Source organism: Canis lupus, chromosome 21, assembly GCF_048164855.1.
Source record: "Canis lupus baileyi chromosome 21, mCanLup2.hap1, whole genome shotgun sequence".
Lineage (NCBI taxonomy): Eukaryota > Metazoa > Chordata > Mammalia > Carnivora > Canidae > Canis > Canis lupus.
The window spans coordinates 38,992,500-39,018,938 of record NC_132858.1 but is presented as its reverse complement, the minus strand read 5'-3'; the positions used below and the strand labels follow the sequence as shown (position 1 = coordinate 39,018,938).

At 40.4% G+C, this 26,439-nt stretch overlaps 1 protein-coding gene across 14 annotated transcripts in view; it reads right to left on the bottom strand.

Moving 5' to 3' along the window:
* GSAP (gamma-secretase activating protein) overlaps positions 1–26,439 on the bottom strand; it is an 85,858-nt gene that overhangs the window by 24,006 nt on the left and 35,413 nt on the right. For all 14 annotated transcript variants that reach the window (XR_012014153.1, XR_012014154.1, XR_012014150.1 and 11 more), the window contains 7 exons: positions 20,283–20,360; positions 18,556–18,633; positions 14,321–14,413; positions 13,955–14,172; positions 12,238–12,307; positions 11,612–11,694; positions 8,849–8,902 (listed from right to left, as the gene is read on the bottom strand). Coding sequence is in view for 9 of the 14 variants with exons in the window: in XM_072791433.1 (XP_072647534.1) it covers positions 8,849–8,902; positions 11,612–11,694; positions 12,238–12,307; positions 13,955–14,172; positions 14,321–14,413; positions 18,556–18,633; positions 20,283–20,360 (674 nt within the window). In the remaining 5 variants the exon portion in view is untranslated. The remainder of the gene's footprint in view (positions 1–8,848; positions 8,903–11,611; positions 11,695–12,237; positions 12,308–13,954; positions 14,173–14,320; positions 14,414–18,555; positions 18,634–20,282; positions 20,361–26,439) is intronic.

Here is a 26,439-nt window from a genome sequence, read left to right as displayed (position 1 = left end):
AAAAAAAAAAATTAAAAATATTTTATTTTAAATAAAATATGCCTCAATCGAGAAAAATGCCCTTATGTTAAATAATAGCACATTACCCAAACTGTTATAGAAAGGACAGTCCCCACTGGTTCAAAATGAATTTTGGAGTATCCGTAAATTACATAATATTAGCTTACATAATATTAGCTTGCTGTTTTAGAAGCCTGAAAGGCCCATCCAGCCAACATCCCTTCCACAGAGACAAGAAAAACTATTTCCAAGAAAAGGTCACTTCTAGGGGAAACTGGAACACTTGTGTCACATCACGGTCCCTGACTGACCTACCTCACTCACCTTTTCTTCCTCTTTTAACTTATTTATAATTAATGTACCTTTGTCCACCCTTTGGTCTTCCTTCTATTGAAAAAAATAATAATGAAAGCAAATTCTGCCAACATTTGGCAGTATTAAGTCCCTGACTGGAAGTCACTGCAGCTTTCTTGCTCTTCTACTCCTGGGTTAGGCACACTAACACAAAGCCTCGAAACTAATCAGTGTTGTGGTGACATCTAGTGGTTGGCTAAGATACCCGCTCGGCCTGCTTGGACAGCAGTCCCACGCTATGGTCGGTGACATCTTGTGAGGCCCAGGACATCTTGTGAGGGCACACTGGTTTCTGTCAGGGCGCCTCTTCCCCTCAGGCCAAATGTCACTGTACTGTCAGAAGATCCCATGTGTTCATGGGATCTTCTGCAGCTCCTAAGAAAAGATCTCTCCCAAGCTACCTTCTTCCTTCCCCTTCCACCCTATTAAAAAAAATTCCTTTTCTCAGTTGAGAATAAACAGATAAAACAAGTCCATGGCTGGGCTTCAAAGGGGCTTATGAACCCACTGACTGTATGTAAAATGGAGTGAGCTGTGGGACATTTCTGGGGACAAGGTCTACAGCTTGCACCAGTGTTTAAAGGAATTCATAACCTAAAACACCCCAAACACCTGAGTTAGAAGAAAAGGCTCTGAGTTTAAAGAATAAACAAAAACCACTTATATTTAAATAAGAAGCACTGTTAACCAAAAGTCCTGGAATTATTTTACTATAAACCTGTAGGTCTTTCAAGGTCACTGGGCCGGATGTTATAACACAGATGAAAACAATTAGTGGCATATGTCACTACATGGAAATCTATGAGGTGAGTGATATAATTTTTTTCAGTTATGAAAATTCTCGGAGGTCACTGTAAATTGGAAGGCCTCTTTGGAAGCCTGAGTAATAGATAAGACCCAGGGTTCGAAAGTGGACTTGAGTAAGTGAAAGACATGGAGAGGATGTTTCAGATGGGTCACTTAGGGGAGTGAGCAAAGTGACAAGAATGCAGATCGTGGATTTAGATCAGCGACAGAGCATTGGAGAAAGCAACACGAGAACTTCATGCTCTGCCTCTAGCACGTGACTCCCAAGCTCAGCAAACACCTGGGTGGCATCCCCTGGACACTGGGCTGCGGTGGGTTGAGCAGCCCTAGCGCTCAGTCGGGGCAGAGGACGCTGCTGGAGCATGCCCAGGTGATCTCCCTCGCCCACCCACCCCCACAGGTTTCCTTCATCTACCGCCTCGCCTCCGGTTCACAGGCTGATGGAGAACTAGCTGTCTGAAAACCTGTGATTGTGATTGTGTTGCTAATTAACAGGAGGCAGGGTTAAGGAGGAGGTCGGAGCCGATCTAGGATGATCTCCAGCATCAGAGTAACACGGGCATGCTCGTTAACCCAGGGAATTAAAGCAGCTCCAAGATAAAATTTTAGATGCTTTGACATAGAATGCGGGGAAGGGGGGATCCCTGGGTGGCGCAGCGGTTTGGCGCCTGCCTTTGGCCCAGGGCGCGATCCTGGAGACCCGGGATCGAATCCCACGTCAGGCTCCCGGTGCATGGAGCCTGCTTCTCCCTCTGTGTCTGTCTCTCTCTCTCTCTCTCTCTCTCTCTATCATAAATAAAAAAAATAGAATGGGGGGAAGAGGGAGTAAAAGCTGCACAATCACATGTGAACAGTCACCCTGGGAGAATAGAAAAACACTCCTTCCATCTGTTGGTACTGATGATAAAACTAGTTGTGAACTGAACATTGGGGACAGCACCATGGACACAAAGGAAAAGCCACAACAGCCCACAGGGCACATTGCAGGCTACTGCAGAAGAGTTCATAAAGCTTTAAAGTACACAAACATGTTTTATAAGAAAAATACTTGGGCAACCCTGGTGGTGCAGCGGTTTAGTGCTGCCTTCAGCCCAGGGTGTGATCCTATGTCGGGCTCCCTGCATGGAGCCTGCTTCTCCCTCTGCCTGTGTCTCTGTCTCTGTGTGTGTGTGTGTGTCTCTCATGAATAAATAAATAAAATTAAAAAAAAAAAAAGAAAAGAAAAATACTCATAAATTTAGCTACTTCTGGGAGATCCTGGTGTTAGAAGCCATCAGATTTTCAAGGAAGCCCCAGAAGTATTTTCCTGCATGAGGAGGAGTTAAAAAGCTTGATTTTGAAAGAAGGGAAATTATCCCAAGTCTCTTCTTGAAAAATAGGGGCGCCTGGCTGGGTCAGTTGGTGGAGCCTGCAACTCTTGATCTCAGGGTAGTGAGTTCGAGCCCCATGTTGGGGTGTGGAGATTACTTTCAAAAAAAAAATCTCATTTTGTCTCTAAGGAAGACATGAAAATAATTACCAAACAAAACCCATAAAAACTATTAATTGAAGAAAAGGACTAGAGGGTTACATTAAGGGATTGTTCCCCATTTATGATTTGGATTGCTAGTTGATTTGGGGAGATTTAAAAAAAAAAAAAAAAAAAAAGCCCTGTGGTACTGGCTCATCTGCAAATTCCTGCCAGGAAAAAAAAGACATCTGCCTTTCATTTCTAAAAAGCCCTCTGGCTTTGGTCCTGCATCTGCTGATTAATCCTCATCTTCTTAGAGGAGAAGAGGCCAACTCAGAAAACCTTGACTCTCCACACCAGGGCTCAACTAGCAAAACTAGAGCATCACTTCATTTGGCTGTCCAACGGATTCCATCTCAGTATCAACTTTTATTTGCAGCCCAGAGAAACACAGTGACCCACTAACCTTGAGCATAGATAGAATAAAATAGAAACCCTTGTGTGTCCATAAACTAGCAAAGCACCATACTAAGCCAAAATGCTCTGAACAGACCATCAGATCCATACAGAGGACCAGTGACTGGAACTCCTGAGACTTCCTGCAAAGGGGACTGCATGTTGTGAGTGCCAGTTCTCCTATTTATAAATTAACTTCCTCTTTCTTTCCCACATCTAGAAAAATGCAGTTCTCTTCTTTGCCCAGCTGAGTAGTTCTCTCAGCCATTTTTAATGGGCTGCATTTTTAATGTAATCACTAAGTATGACTCTAAACTATTTCATAACCAGCACATGCCCTAAGAAAGCCAGGAGGAACATATTTCTCTCCTTTCAACCTTAAGCATTAAACAGTATATCTGCAACCAAACCTATGAAGAACAGCAGCACAGCCTAGTGGCTGGCTCTGTTCCTCAATTTCATCATCTGAGATGTAAACTGAAGGCGCACCCCCCATCTCTGTAGATATGACAGAAATAAAAACACCAGCCTGATGCTCTGTTTCTAAGCAGTAATATTTCTTTGTAGCATTGTAAAATTATGTTTGACAATATTAATTGAACTTGCTATACCTCACCGTTCCAGGAGATATTTTGCATAGGAAAAAACTCTTCTTTTTCTTCTACAACAATCTACTCACTGAAGACTCCACTTCTGGTCACCAATTGTGTGAGTTTCCTCCCCTACATCCATCACTTCTCCAACACCACTTGGGTGTCTTACAATTTAACTCAATTCTGACACTACCTACCAAGAAGCAGCACTGGATCCCAAAAGCTGCCTATAAATTAGAGGTTCCCAAGACCTCCTCCTCGGGTTTGATAATTCACTGGAGTAGCTCACAGAACTCAAGAAAACAGTTTACTTATTATATATTGGTTTATCGTAAAAGGATACAACTAAGGAACCGCCAGATGAAGAGATGGATAGGAGCAGGCATGGGGGAAAGGGCTGTTTCCAAGGGCTCCTCAGGCATAGCACCCTCCCACACCTTCACTGGTCATCCATCTCAGGAGCTATCCAAACTCCTTCAGTAAGAGTTCTTTATGGAGGCTCCATTACACAAGCAGAATAAATTAAATCATTGGCCACTGGTCACTGAACTCAATCTCTAGCCACTCTCCCTTACCTCTGGAGGTGAGAGGAGGGCAGGCAGTGAAAGTTCCAACCTTCTACAGGGTTGGTTCTTTATGCAACCAGCCCACAGCCTAGGTGCTTTCCAAAAAACCATCTCATTAACATAACTCAGGTGTAACTGAAAGGGGCTTGATATGAATAACAAAAGACATTCTTTTCACCGGTTTGCTCCGGAGCTATTTCAGAAACTGGGAACAAACACTAAATATAACAAAATATATCCCTATAGCTCTTATCACTTAGGAAATGACCAGGATTTTAGGAACTCTGTCCTAGGAATCACGGATGGAGACCAAATGTCTAGTATTTCTAGTTATATCACAGTATCACCTATGTACAAACTGAACTTTGCAAAATCAATTTCCCACATAACCAATTGACATTATCTGGGACACACAGTTATCAAAGCGACACCCATCACTTTTAAAAATTGTAAGCTATTACATTGTAATTTTGTTGATACTCTGGATCCCCAACCTTTAGATGATGGTGGTTGTCTGTATTGGGAGGGTCAAGGAAAAAAGTTGTTTCTATTTCCTTAAGCAATTAATTATACTCTTGTCCAATTAAAATAGTATTCTTAAGACACTTTTTAAGTGAAGAAGCATAATTAAATAAACAAGTCTCTGAATGGAGAAGAGCCCAGGTGCCCATGATCGTTTTCCCAATTGCTCAGGGGGCACTGAGAGCCCTCCCCATAGATACTTGCAGTAACACGATCGAGTTTGAGTGGACAGAACTGGGAAGGGCATAGAAGTCTTTCTGGTCTTCCCAGTCTCTGAGTCAGTTAATCTAAACAAATGACGAAAAGGTTTCCTTATTTTATAAAAAGAAACTAAGGATGTCTGGGTTAAAAAATACTTTGGTAAAAATACTCCATTTCTCCATTTGTGGTATGCTCATTCACCTATATCTTTATGTTCAAATAGGTTATTGTCTCTATATACTTTTCAATCTTTTTGTGCTTCCTGTGGTTGGACAGTTTTAATAGTTTCTCTTCTCACCATAACATCAAGGGTAATTTTAAGCCTTTAATGAAAATTGCCACCTCCCTGGAGAAAACCATGTTTTATGAAGGGTTAAAATCATTGGTAGGGGATACCTGGGTGGCTCAGCGGTTGAGCATCTGCCTTTGGCACAGGTCATGATCCTGGGGTCCTGGGATCAAGTCCCACATTGGGCTCCTTGCATGGAGCCTGCTTCTCCCTCTGCCTGTGTCTCGCTCTCTCTCTGGGTCTCTCATGAATAAATAAATAACATCTTTAAAAAATAAAATCATTTGTAGGAAGGTCACTCTTGATAACACTGCTTTTAGGGCAAGGACCTTGTTTCAATATACTATTCAGGTAATTGTTTAAAGCTCTCTGGGAAACAATTTTATAATGTAAGGAAGCCTCTTGCATTTCAGGTGATAAAACTTCTAATTTAACTGGTTTATGCACGTTAAATGACATAGTCCTAGTTAAGTCCTATGTAAAGTACTGCACAGGAGAATTACTTGCAGAGAGAGCCGGAAGAAAATGCTTATCTAGTTTCACTTTGCCCTTCCCTCTCCGGACTCCTTATCACGTTAGTCATCTACCAAGGAGAATGGAAGCAAGTGTGGTGAGAGTAAATAGAGGTCCCTTGGGCCTCGTGGAAAGTCTGGCAGCAAGCACACATTCATTTGAAAGGTAACTTGTGATTCAGGTCATAGGTAGTCAGAGCCAACTCCTGTAGCTGAATAAGCATGTTGAGAACAGTCCTATAACTGGGGCTGGGGGCGGGGGGGGGGAGCAGAGGGTGGCATGTGCCACTGCAAGCAGGTCCATCGCAATATAATTAAGCTGGGACTTGGGGCAGAAGAAGTAGGTCAAAGGCAGCAGCTTCTAGTGAGGGCTATTGTGCAAACAGAAGTGGGGAAACAAACGAGAAAGATCAGAGCCAGGTGTCCTGTGTCCCCCGTGCTGAGTGACCAGGGCTGGGCTGGGGACTGGCCTAACCAAATCTAGTACCATTTCCTCCAAAGCCCAAGGCCCATCCCAGCAGGACCTTTGCTCCCCTGCCTGTCCATCGTATGTGCGTGGACAGGGTTGTGAAGAGATCTACGGCTCGAACTTGCGCTACGTAACCCTTCCTACCAGCATGTAGGCACATGTGGAGCAGAGAGCGATCTCCAAAGCAGGTTTGGGGATGGTTAATGGGAAACATCTGTCTGCAGGGCCAGATGCTAAGGATAATTAGGGGAGAGGAGAAAAAAGTGAGGAGATGGCAGGGTGACTATCAAAGAAAAAAACATGAATATAAAAACAACATTTTACACACAGAAATAGAAAAAAGAAAAGTGCAAAAATAAGCTACTTTGTTCTGAAGGAAAGCCAAGTCATATTCTTAGAATAAGCCAATGGGTAAAAAATTAAGAGAACCTTCACATCACTCCTTTACGCTTTTTTTTAAAAAAAGATTTTATTTATTTATTCACGAGAGACACAGAGAGAGAGAGAGAGAGAGAGAGAGAGGCAGAGACACAGGCAGAGGGAGAAGCAGGCTCCATGCAGGGAGCCCGACGTGGGACTCAATCTCCAGACCTGGGATCACACCCTGAGCCAAAGGCAGACGCTCACCTGCTGAGCCACCCAGCTGTCCCAATTTTTAAATGAAAATATACAATGGTGAAAAGGTTATAGTAAAACTGAAACTCATAAAAACCTTGTAAGTTAATCACAACTTTTTTTTTGAATACCAATTTGGCAATAACAATCAAAAGTTTTAAAATTGTCATAGTCTTCGCCCAGTAAAACTCCTGGACATTTAACCTTGGAGGAATAAACCAAATATAGACATTACATAGACATCACATATATCTATGTAAAAATATTCACTGCAACATTATTTTTAATAGCAATTTTTTTAATGCGGGCTGGAGACAGAGTAAATGTCTCGAAACAGAAAAATGATTAATTAGGACACAATAACCCAGCAGAATCTTATGGAGCCATGAGAGGTCATAACTACAAAGTTCACATAGTAGCAGCACGAAAAATGATATAATTGGCAATCTTTACTAAATATCTCTGGATGGTTGTCATTACTAGGTAAAATATTACAAAGGCCAGGAGGAAACGGGGGTGGGTTGGGGAGCTGAAAGTTGATCTGTCAGGAACTGTAGAATTATGGGTGACATTACTTTCTCTTTAAAATTTTCTTCACTGGCTTATTGTGTGTCCATCAAACATATTATGGGTTTGGTAGGGCTAGTGATAAGAGCAGAAACCATACAATGAAAAGATGGAGGCTCTTAAGAACTTTTTCAGCTTTTTTTTTTTTTTTAAGATTTTATTTATTTGAGAGAGAGCAGGAGCAGGAAGGAAAGGAAGAAGCAGGCTCCCTGCTGAGCAAGGAGCTCCATATGGAGCTCAATCCCAGGACCCTGAGATCATGACCTGAGCAGAAGGCAGACGCTTAACCGGCTGAGTCACCCAGGTGCCCTAGAATTTTTTCAGCTATTAATCAAACCTTTCTTTTCCCTTCATCCTCCTCCCTTTGGAGAGCTCCACAGTGGTCTCAGGCTGGGGCCTAGAACCATCACTTGTCAGCCTCCTTGCAGGACGCTTCTTAGGCCTGAAAGCCAGAACTGCTAAACCTACCCCAGTTGGCCCTCTCTCATTGCCCATGCACCACCATGACCTCAGCCTTACGGGTTTCAGCTTTTCCCCAGCTGCCCAGGCCTCACCTGCCCTTCATGGATCCAAAAGCATCAAATGTAAATAAAAGAGCGGCAGTGCAGCGAGCTGCCTGCTGCCAAAAGTTGAGATTTCCCACTACACACCAAGCTATAATTAACAGGAGGTGATGCCAAAAACAACAAAGGAGCTTCAAGGAAACTGCTAAAACACTCTCCAGTTTTTAACTACATACACATTCTTTTCTACTCACCCACCCTTTTCTATTCTCCCTATTGTACTAAGAAACTCTTCTGAAACCACCAGATTACAGAAAGACACTAATCGCTACTGCTTAGTGGCAGGAAGGAGGTGTGCAGAAGCTTCACAGAGACCACATACAGAGAGACAACATAGGTCACTTTTGAAAAACAGAAAAGTTGTTCTTAGAACCAGAAGGAAATTAGATAATCCCAGCCCAGGTTACTTAATGGGTTTCAGACTGTGTATTTGTGCGTGCGTGCGTGCATGTTGAGAGGATACAAATGAAGTAAGAAGCAGCTACCAGGTCCTCTAAGGACAATCTACAAGAACCCCTCCAGTGTGAACTGGTTTGAGGCGGCATGGAAAAGACGAGTTCTGTACGGTTTCGGTTGATCCCCATCATTCTCTATCTTCAGAAAACTTCCCTCTCCAAAGAGTATTCCTTTTTTTTTTTTTTTTCCAAAGAGTATTCCTAAAAAATTGCCATAATATCATCCTCAGTTACTACTCAACCCCCGAGGAAGGATTTTTTAGAGAACTAACCCTGTCCCTTACCCCCCATCCTCCCTTGACCGTTTGCAAGCCCTTTGGGAACCACCATGATACTCGAGGCAGCAGAGCTGGAACTCCAGTCAGGTGTGGAAGCCAGCAAGGAAGCCATATGCACGGTGTGCTTTTGTCCTTCTCTGTAAGGACTTACCTTCATGAAAGGCAATGTGATCTCTTCTGTCACAAGGGTTATTCCAGGAATTTCCTATGGTGGGGGAAAAACACACACACATGACTGCTAAATGTATCAAGCACCACAAGCTTGAGCCTCCAGGAAGTGTTTTCTGCACAGACAGAAGCTGAGGGCAGCTCCCAGTTTGCTAACCTCTACTTTAAATAAACTTTGGGGTTTATAAATAACAGGGAACACAACCCATCTCTTGCGTTGGGAAGGGAAATATTCTTTAAAGTTATGATTACAATAGAGGACAGTGTCTCTGAAGGAAAGGGGAAGCCTATTAGGAATACAGAGCAAATAATATATTATTTACACATTTCCATTTAAAAACAAATGAGGCAAACTACATTTGCACCATCAAATAAGGGATACATGTTCCTTCCTTATTTTATTGCTTCTTCCTCCCTCTTCTTTTTTTGCTTAAATGTATTATGTTATAGTTGGCCCCTGCCTTGCTAGAAGGAACCAAAATTGTCCTTCATTCAGTTATTTTGGAAGTGTACTTCTATATCAGTTGTGTAGACTAGCCTCTCAACTAGTGAAAAAAAAGAAGATATATGAGAAAATAATTCAGAAGGTGTTATGTAGAAATAAAATCTAGTGACATCAGAGAGGGAGAAAAACCATGACAGATGCTTAACTACAGGAAAGAATCTGAGGGCCACTAAAGGGGAGTTTGGTGGGTGGATAGGGTAACTGGCTGATGGGAATTAGGAGGGCACATGATGTAATGAGCTCTGTGTATTATACACAACTGATGAATTACTGAACACTACATCTGAAACTAATGATGTACTATGTGTTGGTTAATTGAATTTAGATTTAAAAAAGGAAAATCTGGTATTTGTTTAGAACTTAAATGTACTAGATTTTTACTGATACACAATGTTCCTGTGGAAAGGAGCACCACAGCAATGGAGAAATAAATTTCCAGAATATTAAAAAAAACTGAGTTGTCCACTGTGATCACAGAAAGCCTGTGTTGAGAATGCATTTTGTGTTTCACTTATCACTACTTGGTAAGAGAAGATAATTCAAAAAAGTATTAAAATTTCACTACAGCTTTAGGTTATAAAGGGCATCTTAAGATAGGTATAACAAGGGACACCCGGGTGGCTCAGTAGTTGTGTGCTTGCCTTTGGCTCAGGGAGTGAGCCCAGGTCCCGGGATTGAGTTCTGCATCGGGCTCCCTGCATGGAGCCTGCTTCTCCCTCTGCCTGGGTCTGTGTCTATGTCTCTGCCTCTCTCTCTCTCTCTCTCTGTCTCCTGAATAAATAAACTCATCAAAAAAAAAAAAAAAAAAAAAAAGCAACCTACTCCAACCACTTGAAGTTTAGAGCAACATGGTTAACCCTAAAATAAGCTCAGTATAACCCTAAAATAAGCTCAGTATATGGTGGTTATAACTGTGGGTTGTTTCTATTACACTCTCACAGGACTTCCTGACATCACTCTCTCTGTCTATAATAGCTCCTCCGCCCCAGTCATGAGAAATGCGAAAGTGAGGAATTGCCTGTCAAGATGAGCCTCTCACAGGACATCCAGTTAACATGTGCTCCATCTTTAAACACAACTCTGGGAACTAGGGGGGTTCCCAGTTCTCACCTCCCAGACACAGACATGGAGGATGATAGGGTTGGGTGGTGAGGGAAGGACACAGAGAAGAGCATTTCCTGACTCCTCGTGGCTTAACCTGCAAACTTCCTGCCACATCACCATAGAGGCTGCATGTATATTCACATGAGTTTTCAAAGCAAAGAGTGAGGGCTCAGAGAAAAACCAGCTCACCTTTCCCTTGTTATTCTACAGTGAGGCAAGAAAACTTCATAACTCATAACAGTTAAAGGCAGAAGGGCTTTTAGGAAAACACTACCCTTGTGCATACCGAACATTCAGAAACAAATCAGACATATCTGACTATTTAGATAGTCTAAATACAAAATGGGCAAGTGTCACAATTTATCCCAGTACGTACTCTCCCATGTCTGTGTTACTAGAATTCAATTTATTTTTCTAAATGCCTTTTTGATACAAATCTCTGCCTTGAGACTAAGCATATAGTTCTAACATTTAAATAGGAAAGAAGAAACCTTTTTCAGGGACAGCTGGTACATGATTTTCACTTTCTGATCCAACAAATATCAGTTTACTATACCACGCTCAAGAGAAAATAAACAATATGTTAGCTCAGCACTCTCAACTGAAAAATAGGAAGGACGGACCAGAAGGAGGAAAAGATTGAGGGCAGTGAATTTGCTTGAGATTACTAACTTTCACTGATCTTGCAGCTCTACCATTATTACAGATTTTCCTTATGAGGCTCGGAAAAGGGGTCAATCTACTTAGTAAATAGAACAGCTTACAATGACAGCAGTGGTCTGGCCATTTCTCATTTATAAAAACCTAAGGAATATTTTAATCTACTCCAGTAGCTAAAAAAAAATTAAAATGCCATTTGAAGATGACTTATTAAATCAGAGGCTTATTTCTGCTTAGCAGTAAGAAGAGTAACACATATTCAGTACTTTCTCCTTTGATTCTTCTATTTTATATAAATACCTTTGGCTAACAGCAAAGATTCACTATTGTTTTGCTGCCAGAAAACTCCAACTCAGATCCTTATCAGTCAACACAAATCAAATCACAGCCATGGGTACTGTGACTGGGATGTCCTACAACTTACCCATGACTGTGAATCAATTTTAGTTACATAAAGAATACAAAGTGTTAACTTACTGTATTCCAAGTGAGCACTGAGGAATACGGCAAAAGTTTATCTATGTTACTTGTCTCTGGATATATGCTCCAATATGAAGAAGCTGGTAGATATTTGAAAGAAAAAAAAAGACATGGTTTAATAAGAAGAATAAGGCAGTAGACACTGCAATTCATCAAAAACAATCAACCCCCCAAAAAGGTTTTATTGCCTTATCCTCCTTTTGAACATATTCAAAAGGCTAACTTTATGGTTCTACCTTATGAAATGTTCAGGTTCTGATCTTTACAATGAGAATAATTTTTAAAAAATTACTTGGCATTTCTGCCTAACCCAAAGTGACATTATACCATTATACACAGAACTAGCCAACACAAGAAGTTTTTATATCTTGCCAGGGGGGAAGAAAATCACTAATAAGGTTAGCGAATCAAGATCATATTGAATCTCATCAGTCTCTGAACTGTCGTAGCTTCTCACAAGACCACGAGAGAATGAAATTTAATTAGCTGCTGACTGAAATAGAGTAGGGAAAAAAAAGCTTCTAACCAACATTTTGACAGATTGAGGCATTATCAATTTGCTGTTTTCCTTCCCGCAAAAGGGTCAAGGACTCAACTTAATATGCACCATCAGCAACACCTACCAATTATAAATTCCTGAATGAGGTCAAATGAATGGCAGGTGGATATGTTCTCAGAAATCCACTGAATAATCTTTAAAAAGAAATAAGAGATTCTGTTGGTATTTACATCTGCACCCGGCCCCCACCATCAAAGAAGTACAAAATACACGTGAATCTTTTAAAATTCTGTATCTATTTTGGAACCATCGAAGAATACACTCACTTCTCTTCGAGACACGTAATGCAAGACTGTGGCTTACGCAGTATTATAAATCGGGTCCATTTTACGTATCTTTTTTCATAAATGCCTTTGGTCGAAATCCAAATAAGCCTTCCACCCCTTGTTTATTTTTGCTAGGGTAGGTCATGTTATATAGCAAAGTACCAATATGAAGAGCTGTGGGATACAGAAGAAAGCCAAACCAAACCAAATCACAGCACAAAGCCTGAAGGCAGCAGGTCTGGGTTTGAATCCAGCTTAGACAACAGTGTGAACACTGTCACACCACTTAACCTTTGTGAACATCACTATGCAGTCCTCCCAAAGGCAAGCTGTAACAATTCTATCTCCACAACCATCCTCACCTGCTGGTGTACCGAAATTCCTTGTTCCCACTATAGAAATGAAGGATACTGCTACCAGTAAGTTGTTTTTATTTCAAAACCTATTCATGCTGGTTGTACTTATCTTCACAATTAGGTAATTTAATAAAATATCATCATAAGGGAGTGAAATATGGATGCAAAAAGAGTGTTGTTTGCTCAATAAAAGTTTAATGCTTTGGAAAGACTCAAAAGCATGTCTAAAACACTAAAAAAACTTCGTGTGAGACAACTGTAAAGATTAGAAAAAATTGCCCAATATATATGGATTATTTTGAAGGGATCTTTAAAAATATGGCTCTCAGGTTAAAAGAAGAAAGTAGTAGGGTTAAGAAAAAAAGGAAGAAGAAACTAACAGGAACTAAGAGACAACACATTACTAGTAGTTTTATGTAAGAAAAATGATTTTGAACTCCAACCAGGTAATACACAAAGGAAGGGTCTTAATCTACGTCAAAAGAGATGTGAATAAATGTACTTTTTTTGTTTTAGGTTAAAATAAAATGTTTAAGGTATCTTTTCTTCAATTACCCAACCACCCATTGGTCCCAATCAATTCTAATGGGGGGGTTTCTCCAACTTCACAGGATAGCTGTAAAATTAAATGACAAAACATGTAAAAGTGCTTCATAAATTAAATCATGCGATATAAATATATTTACAAATATATTTATTAATAAATGAAATAAAATTTATCAATAAAATATTTAATATTTACTTATTACAATGTAATATACATTGTGATGTATATTACAATAAATTAATATTTATAATAAATATATGCCAGTAAATTTTAGTTCTTCTGATACTATACACCAAATATAGACCAGGAAAAATGTAGGTATTTGAGAAGCTATTCAGTATTTACTGAACACTTTCTTGGAATGTTACTGATGTACCTAATGTTTAGCACAGTATGGAAAAGAAGAGTCAGAAGAACAGACATGCTCATAGTCTGAGGTCTGATTGGGGTCCATATAAAAGAATCACAAGAAGAGAATACATTCAAATCAGGACACAAACCATAAACTTCAATTAATTATTACCAAATAAAAGTGACTTCTATTCATTTCAACCACAGATATATACAGTTGGTGTCTATTTGCCAATTTTCAAACTGAAGCTACATCACCACCTTGGCTTCCAGGAACCGGGGGTCTCGGCCACAGGAGAGCACACAGTGCAACACGGCCATCTTCTCACAGTCTAGCTGAGTGTTCCATAGGAACTGTAATAAATAGGACTGGTTGAGGAGTGCCCTATAGAGCTTTCCAGAACACCAATCCAGTACCAGGGACCCTGAGAGTGACTGTAAAGGACTATGAGGTAGCATATCAACCACTTCATTGTTTCCTGGCAAAAAAACAAAAAACAAAAAACAAAAAAAAACAAAAACAAAAAAGAGGTCAGCAAATAAAAGAAACCTCTCTCACCCAAACATAAACATGGCCAAGATAAACCCAAATGGACAACGTTCATGAGGGAAAAACTATAGCCATACCTGTCAGAAACAAACTGTGGCAGATCAGGTCTGGATGCTGAATGTTGAGCAGATGAAAGAAATGACCAGGTAAGTAAACAGCCACATAATAGTCTAGAAGAGAGAGCTATAAGTTATCTGCATGTAGCAAGAGCTGCACAGGCAAATGTAAAGCCCAGAATGTCACAGTATCCCTATTTTTCTTTGAACCATTTAAACACAAAAGTTTTAATCAACGTAATAATAAACCATCTGATGTCGGTACATTTCATCTTACTAGCCAGATCTCATTTATTTCTATCTGTGGCTAATTTTCTTCATACGTTTAGCCAGGGTTATCTTAACTGATATCTGTAATTTTGTTTCTAAGTGAAGTGTGGCTTCATACGAACCTACATGGCCTGAGAAAGCAAATTAGAAAAAAAAAAATACCAAGCAATATGAATTATTCCTTTTTCTGGTAGGCTGGGAATAGCTTAGAAGGGGATTTCCGTCCTAGTTTCTGCCATTTGGGGGAAGCTCTAAAATTTTGTTTCCTATGTTTGCCCATTCATCAGCATCATCACTATCATCATCATCGTTTCACTTAGAGAACCCTTAAATCAATAATCATCAGAACAATCTCTGCAGTCATTCTAACACATTGTGAGGTACTAGTGTATTTCCTTGCATAGTGAGCTGCCGAGAATTCACACCTTCACGGTCCCCGTATCAGATAATTTTGTACCGAGAACACTTGTACACAGATTGAGACAAGGTGTAAAAATAGATTTCTGGAGAATGGTAAGGTGGAAGTAGCCCTTGCCAATAATGTTTCACACGCAATAGCAGTGAATTTCATATAGATGACACATTTAGATTATAAGTGAGCCAGCTGGACTCTTTTTTCTTAAGAAGCAAAGAAATATATGCTAATCATTTGCATTGAAGGCATTCGGAGGAAAGGAAAGAGGATGTAAAACTCGGATCCATTGGGGCAGCCCCGGTGGCTCAGCGGTTTAGCACCACCTTCAGCCCAGGTTGTGATCCTGGAGACCCGGGATCAAGTCTCACATCAGGCTCCCTGCATGGAGCCTGCTTCTCCCTCTGCCTGTGTCTCTGCCTCTCTCTCTCTCTCTCTCTCTCTCTCAATCTCAATCTCTGTCATGAATAAATAAATAAATATCTAAAAAAAAAAAAAGCCCTCAGATCCATTGACTTAAGTAAGTGTCCTCTTGATCACTGTGGATTAAGTGATGTTAAAATGAATAGCTCAAATGGCTGCGATAATGTTCTTCTTATGGCAACATTTAAGTAGAAAACCATAAATAATGATATAGTAAGGTACAGTCAAAACGGTTGGTATCAAATGACCTAAATTAACTTCTAGCCCTATCATTTAACCAGCTAATTAGGGTGATAACTATGTCCCTGGAAGAGGAGGCATTTGGAAATATAAGAGGGTGTTTCAAGTTGTCACGATCATTGGAGTGGAAGGAGGAGTCCTACTGCTTTTTTTGGTGGAGGTTGTTAAATCCCTCAACGCGCAGGACACTCTCACACAAAAAGTATCATCTCATAAAAAATGTCAACAGTACCTGTGGTAGGCCAAATGATGACCCTCAAAGATGTACATGTGCGAATCTCAGAGCTTGTGAATATGTTACCCGAAGTGATAAAAGACACCTTGGCAGATGGGATCAAGGATCTTGAGATTCGAAGAGTACCATTATCCAAGTGGACCCAAGTAACTCCAATTATGTTTATAGGAGGCAGACAGAGGGAGATTGGGCTACAGAGAAGATCATGTGGGGATGAAAGGGATGGGAGTGATGTGGTCACAAGCAAAGAAACGCTAGTCTCGAGATGCTGGAGGAGGCCAAGGATGAATTCCTCCCCAGAGTCTCCCCAGAAGGAACCATTTCTACCCATACTTTCACTTTAATCCCTCAAAACTCATTTCAGAACTCTGATATCCAGAACCAGAAGACAATGTTTATGTTGCTTTAAGCCCTAAATGTGTCATAATCTGTTATGGCAGCAGTAAGAAACTAACACAGGGCCCCTGACAAGAGACACTCAAAAGAGCCTGGGTACACATCTCAGTCTTTCTGAGCTTCAGTTTCATTATCTGTAAAATGAGGATAACATCACCAGCAGAATTGTAAGGATCAAGATAATTGAAATAACATGCTTAACATATAGTATTCATTTTTAAAACGGTAGCTTTTTATTTACAAACATATCTTATATAGAGGTATTTGGGTTCATGGAAAACTTCCCCCAACTCTATTCTTCAATATTTTTTTAAGATTTATTTATTTATTTATGATAGACAGAGAGAGAGAGAGAGAGAGAGGCAGAGACACAGGAGGAGGGAGAAGCAGGCTCCATGCCGGGAGCCCGATGTGGGACTTGATCCTGGACCCCAGGATCATGCTCTGAGCCGAAGGCAGCACTCAACTGCTGAGCCACCCAGGCGCCCCTATGCTTTTATATTTTAATTAATATAAGTCCCTTTTAATAGGGTGACAATTCAGGACAACTGCATATAATTCATAAGAAAAAAACTACATCACTCAAAAAGCAATACTGTTGTCATAAAAATTACCTCTGGAATAGTTTTAATCTTGGATATAATTTTGTGCCGAGAAGATGAAATGCTTTTAAGAAGGAAAGATAACTTATGTAAGAACCTATTTTTACAAAGCTCTAGTATTTCTGCTGGCTCCACAGTCCGAAGACCATAGATTAAATCATGCCTGCCCTTTTCTAGAGTCATTCTCAAGGGGAAAAAAAGGAAGGCTACCTTTGACCTCACGAAATGCTGGAGTTTTTTTAGTGGAAAGTTTCCCACATCACTCTTGAGATGGGATGTTGATGTAGCATTCTCTGATAAGAATCAAGTCTCAGACCCAGGAAACCTTATATTTATCTCTCTTACCACAGGAAGCAGTAGAATCAGGCCTCTCTAAGGCAATTTCCCACAGGTTCAAAGCTCATGTTAACATTTACCACATACTGGCCCACTCAGTGTTCATTATCTTACCTCATCTACAGTATTGTTCAAAAGAAAAATCTTTTTTATAAACTTTAGCATTTTCATTCTCATCTTGCCAACTCCCCTCCCATCACAGCTTCCTAAACCTTTGTCATAATAGTCGACAGACTGGGGAACAGGAAGAGGGGAATGTTATCAAAGAATCACGTGCTCTACACCTGAAGCTTTTCTTTTCTGAATACTGTGCCATGTCCTGTAGGTGGGCAAGTAATAGGCTTGTTATTCAGTCTTGTGCTAACTTCTTTGTGCCCCTCATCCCAACTGACATGGAAAAGCCACTTTCCGTAGGTTGGTACAATAAACCCCCTCTTGATTTTCTTCATTATAGTCTCCATAATATGTTCAAACCTAACACTCAAGTTCCCTTACCATATTTACTCAGGGAAAATCAACACATTCGAGCTGATCCGTGAATCATTTATAGGACTTGGAAGCTCTTAGCAATTAGCAACGGGGAATGGACAATGTCTCAAAGACCTTTGTCCTCTCTAGAATCAAGGGACAAGATGTATTATTTCTCATAGGCTTTTAGGGAAAGCCCCACTCACTGTCATCACTTTTTTTTAAAGATAGATAGATAGATAGACAGACAGACAGATAAATCTACCTGAGAGAGTGAGAGAGAGCGAGTGCGTACAAGTGGTGGGAAGAGGAAGAGGGAAAAGCAGACTCCCCACTGAGCAGGGAGCCTGGCACGGGGCTCGATTCCGGGACCCCAATATCATGACCTGAGCTAAAGGCAGACACTTAACCAACTGAGCCCCCCAGGTGCCCTGTTATCATTTTTTATACTAACAAATGGCTTTTTTAGTATTACTACTAAAAACATAGGAAAGCTCACAGCCTAGGTTCTCTATAAAGGGAGATGCATCCCTTTCCAAAAGGCTGACCTGAATGGGGGACACAAACATATCCATTAGGATTGGTCTATAGGTCTAGAAAAAGATATAGGTCAGGAAAAATATATTATAAAAATATTAACTAACTTAATACAGTTGACCCTTGAATAACAGAGAAATCAGGAGTGCTAAGGTTTCCAGAAAAAAACCTTCCCCTATCAGGCTTCATAAAGGCCAGTGGTTATCATCACAATCCAAGTCCTAAAGAGGCAGGAGAAAATGGGGCACACAGGCAGCAAATGAGATATAGAAGGCTGAGTATCACATGTACTAGAAAGGAGAGTCAGAGCAGAGAGATGCACCTCTCTCTCACTCACCAAGGTTGAGAAAAGTAAGGCCCTTAGTCACAAGTGAGTCAACACTCCCAAGAGCAGCAGTGAAGGTCTTGCTGTGCCCTGTGGAGAGAGAACAGGAAACCAAGGAAAGAATGGTAAGAAACAAATAGCCGGAATTCCACCCAAGGCTACTATTCTATGTGATACTCTTAATATTCAGGAGCTGTGAAATTGACAAACCAAGAGTCTGATTTCTGGATTTCACGGTTCTCCATCATTCTCTAAAAGCCAGCTCGGAAGGTAGATCACACTGCAATCAGGACCCAGTAATTGTTCTGGGCTTAGCATATAATATTAGATCCTATAAGGTGGGCTGTGTGGGGACAGAAGGATCTAAAGGAATCTACCTCAGGATCCAAGAGATGGAGGAGACCAGGTGGCTCAGTGGCCCTCACGGTTTACTGTACCTTCTTACCATCATTAAGATCCTCTGAGACTTCTCTCAATCACTTAGGGTAGTAGACTCTCTCTTCACTCTCCATTTTTCTAACTCTTCATCAGAATTAGTAACTCTTAATAAAACTTTCATGGAAGTTTTATTTATGGTTTTAACCATTATATTAATCATTAGAAAAATCTATGAAAACTTTCCACAAAAGAAAAATCCAACTTATGCTATTAAAGCATGTCTACTTCTGAAGTTGCTTTAACACCTTCATTATTAAGGTGTTAAACTTTTTTTACCTAGATTTTTAACTTCTGAAGATACTGTTAGATAGTCCTGCAAAATAAACTCTAATATGGCCTGGCATAGTTATTTTAGTTTTAAAAATTTCAAATTAAAAAAAAATTAATTCTATCCACAGTATGTACTACATGAACTAATTTTAAAGAACTAAACAAGTAAAATAAATATGCCTTAGCATGATTCAGACTAAAACTATTACAGGTACACTGGCCAACTATAGAACTGAAAAGGCTTGGATATTTACTCCTCCCCCCAGGCTGACTGCTGACAAATCAGTTTCCTGGGCTGCAGATATGTGAAACAAAATAAAGGTATCTTAGGTCTAAGACCTGTTGAGGTCAGAGATGATGGAAGCTTTTAACTAAAACTCTGTGTAACCCTATAAGTTAAATATATTGATGTTTTCCAACTAGTAATAATAAAAAAGCAAGCAAACACATTTTGGACAAATATTTCCATAAGTATTGGTCTAACTATAAGCCTAGAAAAAACATAGGTCAGGAAAAAATATATAAAAATATTAGCTAACTCAATATAGTTGACCCTTGAACAATAAAGAGATTTGGGATGCCAATCCCTGAACAGTCAAAAATCCATGTATAAGTTTTTAGGGAGTCAAAAGTTAACTACTAATAGCCTACTGCTGACCAGAAGCCTTTCTGATAACATAAACTGTCAATTAACACATATTTTATATGTTACTTATATTGTATACTGTATTATCATAGTAAAGAAAAATGTTATTAAGAAAAATCATACAGAAGAGAAAATACATTCACAGTACTATACTGTATTTTTGGGGAAAAAAAAAAACCCGTATATAAGTGAATCTGCACAGTTCAAGTTCATGTGGTTCAAGGGTTAACTGTATTCTTCATTAGTGAATTTCTCCAGGAAACATGTATTATAGAAGTATAGAATGTACTGATAAACTTATTACAAGGTAATAAGACTTCTAACTTGCTACTATGTGGAAGAGTGATTATGTAAAAATAAAAAATCAAGAATAAATGACATGTACCTTTATGAAAGTAAAACACTGAATACGTGATTTTTTCCCAAGAGTCAAACTTCGGACTGTAACATACACACAAACTTCCTAGAAGTAAGAAGGTGTTTATTAGAGGTGAAAAGAACCATAGACAAATAAAAAGTTTCCTAAGCCACTTAACCTTACTTCTATTCCTTTAGATGTTTCTACTTCAACTTACCTCATAGATTATTCCCAAATTCTAGAACTGGTTTATTAACAAGCTGCTAAGAAATTTTAATTCAACAGTTACTTGGCACACACATATGTATTGTGGTGAACTATGGAAGGAGAGGAAAATGAATAGAGATACACTCCTGCATATAAAATCATGGGGGGGGGGATCCCTGGGGGGCTCAGAGGTTTGGCACCTGCCTTCGGCCCAGGGCGTAATCCTGGAGTCCCAGGATCAAGTCCCATGTCAGGCTCCCCACATGGAGCCTGCTTCTCCCTCTGCCTGTCTCTCTCTCTCTCTCTCTCTCTCATGAATAAATGAATAGAATCTTTAAAAATAAAAATTAAAAAAATAAAAATAAATTAAATCATGGGAATCTAGAGAAGTTTACAAAGGAGATTCTCCTAATATACATATATTGCCCTGCTCTCTCATTTAGGTTGTCTTCTGGCCATTACTAATCATTATAGACCTGGGTTTATCAAAATGCATCTCCTCTTTAAAGAGAGTCTCCAGCCTTATTTTTATCTGGAATTGGAAGGCAAACTGGGGTAGTAAGAGCAAGTGTGTGTTGGCCCATACCCACCCGTATTTGGGTCACGAGAGCCTTGGCTGAAGTGCAAAGGACAGTGCTCCTGGCACAGTAGTCTTTCCAGATGAGCCCTGACACCTTCCCTTACCCCATCACTCCAGAACACCCTCAGGCTTCACACTCTCTGGAATATGAGGAATATTCCAATGTGGAATATGTCCATCATCTCTAGCAGCTGTTGCCAGATATGTAGGCTAGATAAACTCAACAAAGACCTACCAAAGAGGGCATTATGCTGAAGCTGAGAATTTTAGTGCTAACATTTATGTGATTATGTGAAACAGGAGATTTCCAGGGTGGAAAGGAACTTGACTGGGTCTAGAGTGCTGGGTTCTACTTCCAGAGCTAAGTTTAACTAGCTGTGTAAATTCAATCATTACCTCAGTGAACAGCAATATTTCCTGTTATACTTTACTAGGTCCTTAATCAAAGAATCATGGTGGCAAAAAAAAAAAAAGGCCAATCTTCTCTAAGAAGGCTATTAAGGACATTAATGAGCACTCTGTTATAATGGTTATCATTTGTGACCATTTTTAATGACATTTAAAACCAAACCATAGGGACGCCTGGGTGGCTCAGTGGTTGAGCATCTGCCTTCAGCTCAGGACGTGATCCCAGGGTCCTGGAATCGAGTCCCACATCGGGCTCCCCATGGGGAGCCTGCTTCTCCCTCTGCCTATGTCTCTGCCCCTCTCTCTGTATCTCTCATGAATGAATAAATAAAATCTTTAAAAAAACCCATAACATATTGTTAGAAGTATATTTTATTGCAATATCATTTTTTAAGTTTTCTTTTAGTTATTTAAGAGAGAGAGAGAGAGATAGCAAGAGAGAGCATGAGCAGGGAGGAGAGGGAAAAGCAGGCTCTCCATGAGCAGGGAGCCTGACCCAGGGCTCCATCCCAGGACTCCAGGATCATCACCTGAGCCAAAGGCAGACGCTTAACCCACTGAACCACCCAGGCGCCCCTATTGCAATATCTTAAATGCAAAGTAACAAAAAAGAAACATTTTCTCAGGTAAAAAATAGTTAATTCTGTTAGATGTAAAATTACTGTTATGGTTACTGAGTACACAGTAATAACTTCTCTTTAAAATTACAGCAGACTCACTAAGAATCAAAGTAACACTATACTAAAGCACAAACAAAAAATAGTAATTATAACAGTTAAAAAAAGTTCCATGTACCACTCTACTTTCATAAAGTAAACATACTACCAGCAAAAAACTACTGGTTTAACTTGTCCTTTTATGTTCTATGATCACAAGGAGGAAGAAATTTTTAGCAAACATAGTTAAAAACTTTAGCCTGTTAATCACAAAATAAAAAAATGTTTAAAGGCACCATATTTTTCCTTTCAAATTAGCAAAAGTTTTAAAATGATAATCAATTCTGTCAAGGGAGCAGTAGGAAGAACATTCTCAAATAATAAAAAAGAGAACTAGTACAACCCCTCGGAAATACAGTTTTGTAGAGGATTAAATATATTCATACTATTGACCCAAATTCTTCTTGTAGGACTCTATCCTGAGGCATGAACATGAAATGTCAACAATATAAAGAAGATTATATCCTCTATTTTAGCCAAATCCTCCATACACGATCCTTTAGAGAATGGAGGTCATCATTTTTCTTGTTTTGAAGAAAATTACAGTGAGGTGTAGAATAGATGTACCTGATTACATACACCAAGAGCCATCTTCAGATCTCATAAGCAAATATTTCCAAGTTAGGTTGTGACTTAGTTCCCTTTCCTAAGCCCAAAGGGGGAAGAATAATATTAAAGACACAGCAAGGTGACATGGGATGTGATGGGACTCTGCAAACCTGTCCCATTGATAGAATTTTCTTTGATAATTGAAATATTTTATATCTGTGCTGGCTAAATTGGTACTAGCCACATGTGACTATTGAAGCACTTAAAATGTAGCTATTATGACTGGGGAACTTTTTTTTTTTAACTTTAATTAACTTAAATAGCCACATGTGGCTACCACGTTGGACCATCCAGCAATGGAGCACTGGTTCTCAACCTTGAGAGTACACTGAACTCACCTGAGAGTCACAGATTCTCAAGCTCCCCATTACATCAACTTAACCAGAATCTCTGAAGGTAAGACTCAGGCATCAGTATGTATGTATGTATGTATGTATGTATGTATTTATTTATTTATTTTAGGGAGAGAGTACGAGTACTGGGGGAGTGGCAGAGGGAGAGAGAGAATCCAAAACAGGCTCCATGCCCAGGGAGCAGACCCTATGCGGGGCTCTCTCTCACGGCCCTGAGATCGTGACCTGAGCCAAAAACAAGAGTTAGATGCTCAACTGACTGAGCCATCCAAGCACCACAGGCATCACTATTTTTAAAATGTGCCTGGGGTAGCACGCTTGGCTGGTTCAGTTGGTGGAGTGTGCGACTCTTGATCTCAGGGTCATGGGTTCAAGTCCCATGTTCGGTGTAGAGATGACTTAAATAAGTAAACAAACTCAAAAAAATAAATGAAATAAAATGTCACTGGAGCAGATTAATTAAATTTTCCAAACCTCAGTTTTCTTGTCTCTAAATACAGAAAACACAGAACCTACCTCATACAGTTCTTAGATAAGAATTAAATGAGATAATATGTATAAAGCTCTTCTGAAGAAGTGTTATCTAGCTATAAAGGTTAGCTGTGATTATTAGTATTCCAGAATGATTTTGCTGCTATTTGCAAGTTAGGGGAAGTCGCAGTTTGAAAAAACAAAGCATGCTCTTAATGGCGTATCCAGAAAGAGATGTTTAATAAATATTCATCAATGATGAAGATAAAATCTCAAAGTTGGCGAGCCTTTGGGAAACTATTTGGACAATGAAAGCTATTATGGACAAAGTTTTCCAAGGGAAATTATCTCATTGTAAAAGGCTCTATAAAATGCTAAAACACAAGGCTAATTCTGGGAACTTGTGAAGGGCAACTCTTGCAGTTATACGAACGGGAAAGAGAATGTACACTTTTCACCCCTCACTACGTCCCAGTAGGTTGTGCACAAGAAAGAATGATGGCCACTGACTCAGCATAGCTGCACGGTTGGACTATTAGATGGGACAGGAATAAGAATATTTTCTTTCCTTCACTACTTTAGGAAGTCTCTGATTTACCCTCCTGCTAGAACTAGTTTGACAAATCTACATAAACTCAATCTTAATACAGAAGTGGCCTGGGGCACCTGGGTGGCTCAGCTGGTCAAGCATCTGCTTTCAGCTTAGCATGATCCTGGGGCCTGGGATTGAGCTCCGCATCCAGCTCCCTGTTCAGTGGGGAGCCCGCTTCTCCCTCTCCGTCTGCCCACCTCGCTTGTGCTCACTCCCTCACTCTCTCTCTCAAATAAACAAATAAAATCTTAAAAAAAAAAAGAAATAAAAATAAAATCTTAAAAAAAAAGGAAGTGGCCTGACAACAGCAACAGCTCTTCTGCCCCCTCATCACCTCTCATGAGCACCCCCATCATCCAGATTTCACCCTCTAATTCATTGGAAGGTAGTGGATTTCATTTCTTAGGGCAGGAAAATTCAGGTCAAAGATGCTTTCAAGAATGTAACAAGTAGGGGATCCCTGGGTGGCGCAGCGGTCTGGCGCCTGCCTTTGGCCCAGGGCGCGATCCTGGAGATCCGGGATCGAATCCCACGTCGGGCTCCCGGTGCATGGAGCCTGCTTCTCCCTCTGCCTCTCTCTCTTTCTCTCTCTGTGTGACTATCATAAATAAATAAAAATTAAAAAAAAAAAAGAATGAAACAAGTAGTGGTGAAAGGACAAAGTAGCTCCCAATGACCAATATAGGATAAAGGAATATCAAATATTCTTTTTTTGTTTTTATGATAGTCACACAGAGAGAGAGAGAGGCAGAGACACAGGCAGAAGGAGAAGCAGGCTCCATGCACCGGGAGCCCGACGTGGGATTCGATCCCGGGTCTCCAGGATCGCGCCCTGGGCCAAAGGCAGGCGCCAGACCGCCGCGCCACCCAGGGATCCCGGAATATCAAATATTCTTATAGCATCATCACGGATGCAAAATTGAGTTTGTTGAAGACCCTGATCTGTCAGCATTCATTTCATGAACCACGTTCTCTGGTCTCCACGCCCTCGGGAAACGAAGCTCCGTAGTATAGAGAGAGCCATATAGGGATGACTATTTGTTCCCTTCTTCATTCCTACTTCATTGAAGTAGGGTTTTTTATTTTTTAAGATTTTATTTACTTATTTGACACAGAGACAGAGAGCTCCAGTAGGCAGAGTGGCAGGCAGAGGGAGAGGGAGAAGCAGGCTCCCGCTGAGCAGAGAGCCCAATGCAGGGCTTGATGCAGGGGGCGTGATCCCAGGACCCTGTGATCATGACCTGAGCTAAAGGCAGATGCTTAACTGACTGGGCCACCCAGGCGCCCCTGAAGTAGGTTTTTGTTTGTTTAATCACAAAGGTGAAAAATCATTTGTAAAAAGCAGTTTGGGGAAATACATGTGCTGACAGTTTATTAGTTAAAAATCAAAAGGTTGCTTCTCTGGTTTGTTGCATCTTAACTTGGGAAGCATCTCATTTGAAACAGGCTTATTTCTATTGCAAAGCTGCCTGTGGAGAGCAAGGCTCATTTTCTACTTTCCTATATGTTGCCGAGAAAGGAAAGAACAGACTCTTCTACTTCTCATGCAGATAAACCTAACATTTCATGTCACAGATCGCCCATTTATAAGTTACAGCTGCTACTGTTCAGGAGACATTCCTAGGGGCATTAGAATGAAAAGGAATACTAGCTTCAAAGAATGAGAGCTTCAAATGATTGTTTATAGTCAACTGATTTAAAGACAAAGTACTAGGGAAGAGCCTACCCCGTGCCCTCCGTGGGAGCTGGATCCCATTACTGCCCACCTTCCAAGCAGACTAACTCTACCAGTTAGTTGTTCCCCTCTGCTGTGTTCTCTTGCCACTAAACAGCTTGTGAGCATTCAAGCATACGGGAGTCTCTATCACCTTCAAAAATAATATTCCCTACATCTTACTAGCCCTTCCAGCTGCTGTCTCTCTCATGTCTACACCTGCTGTGATATTTTTCAACTCCCACACGCCTTTTCACCCAACACAACCAAAATTTCACCTCAGTCACCCAACACAACCCACTTACAGTGACCTCCGTGCCACCAGACCCAGTGGACTCCACCCCCCACTACCTATTAACGGCTAGTCACTTCGTCCTTTGTGAGACCGCCTCTGCCTTTGGCTGCTGTACTAAAACACTTGGTTTTCCCCTCCCTCCCTCTCTCCTTCCACCTAACCTTTATGTATTTTGCTTCTTAGATCCTATTCCTAAATTTCCTCCCTTTTGACCCTATAAACTCCTCCCATGGCTTCAA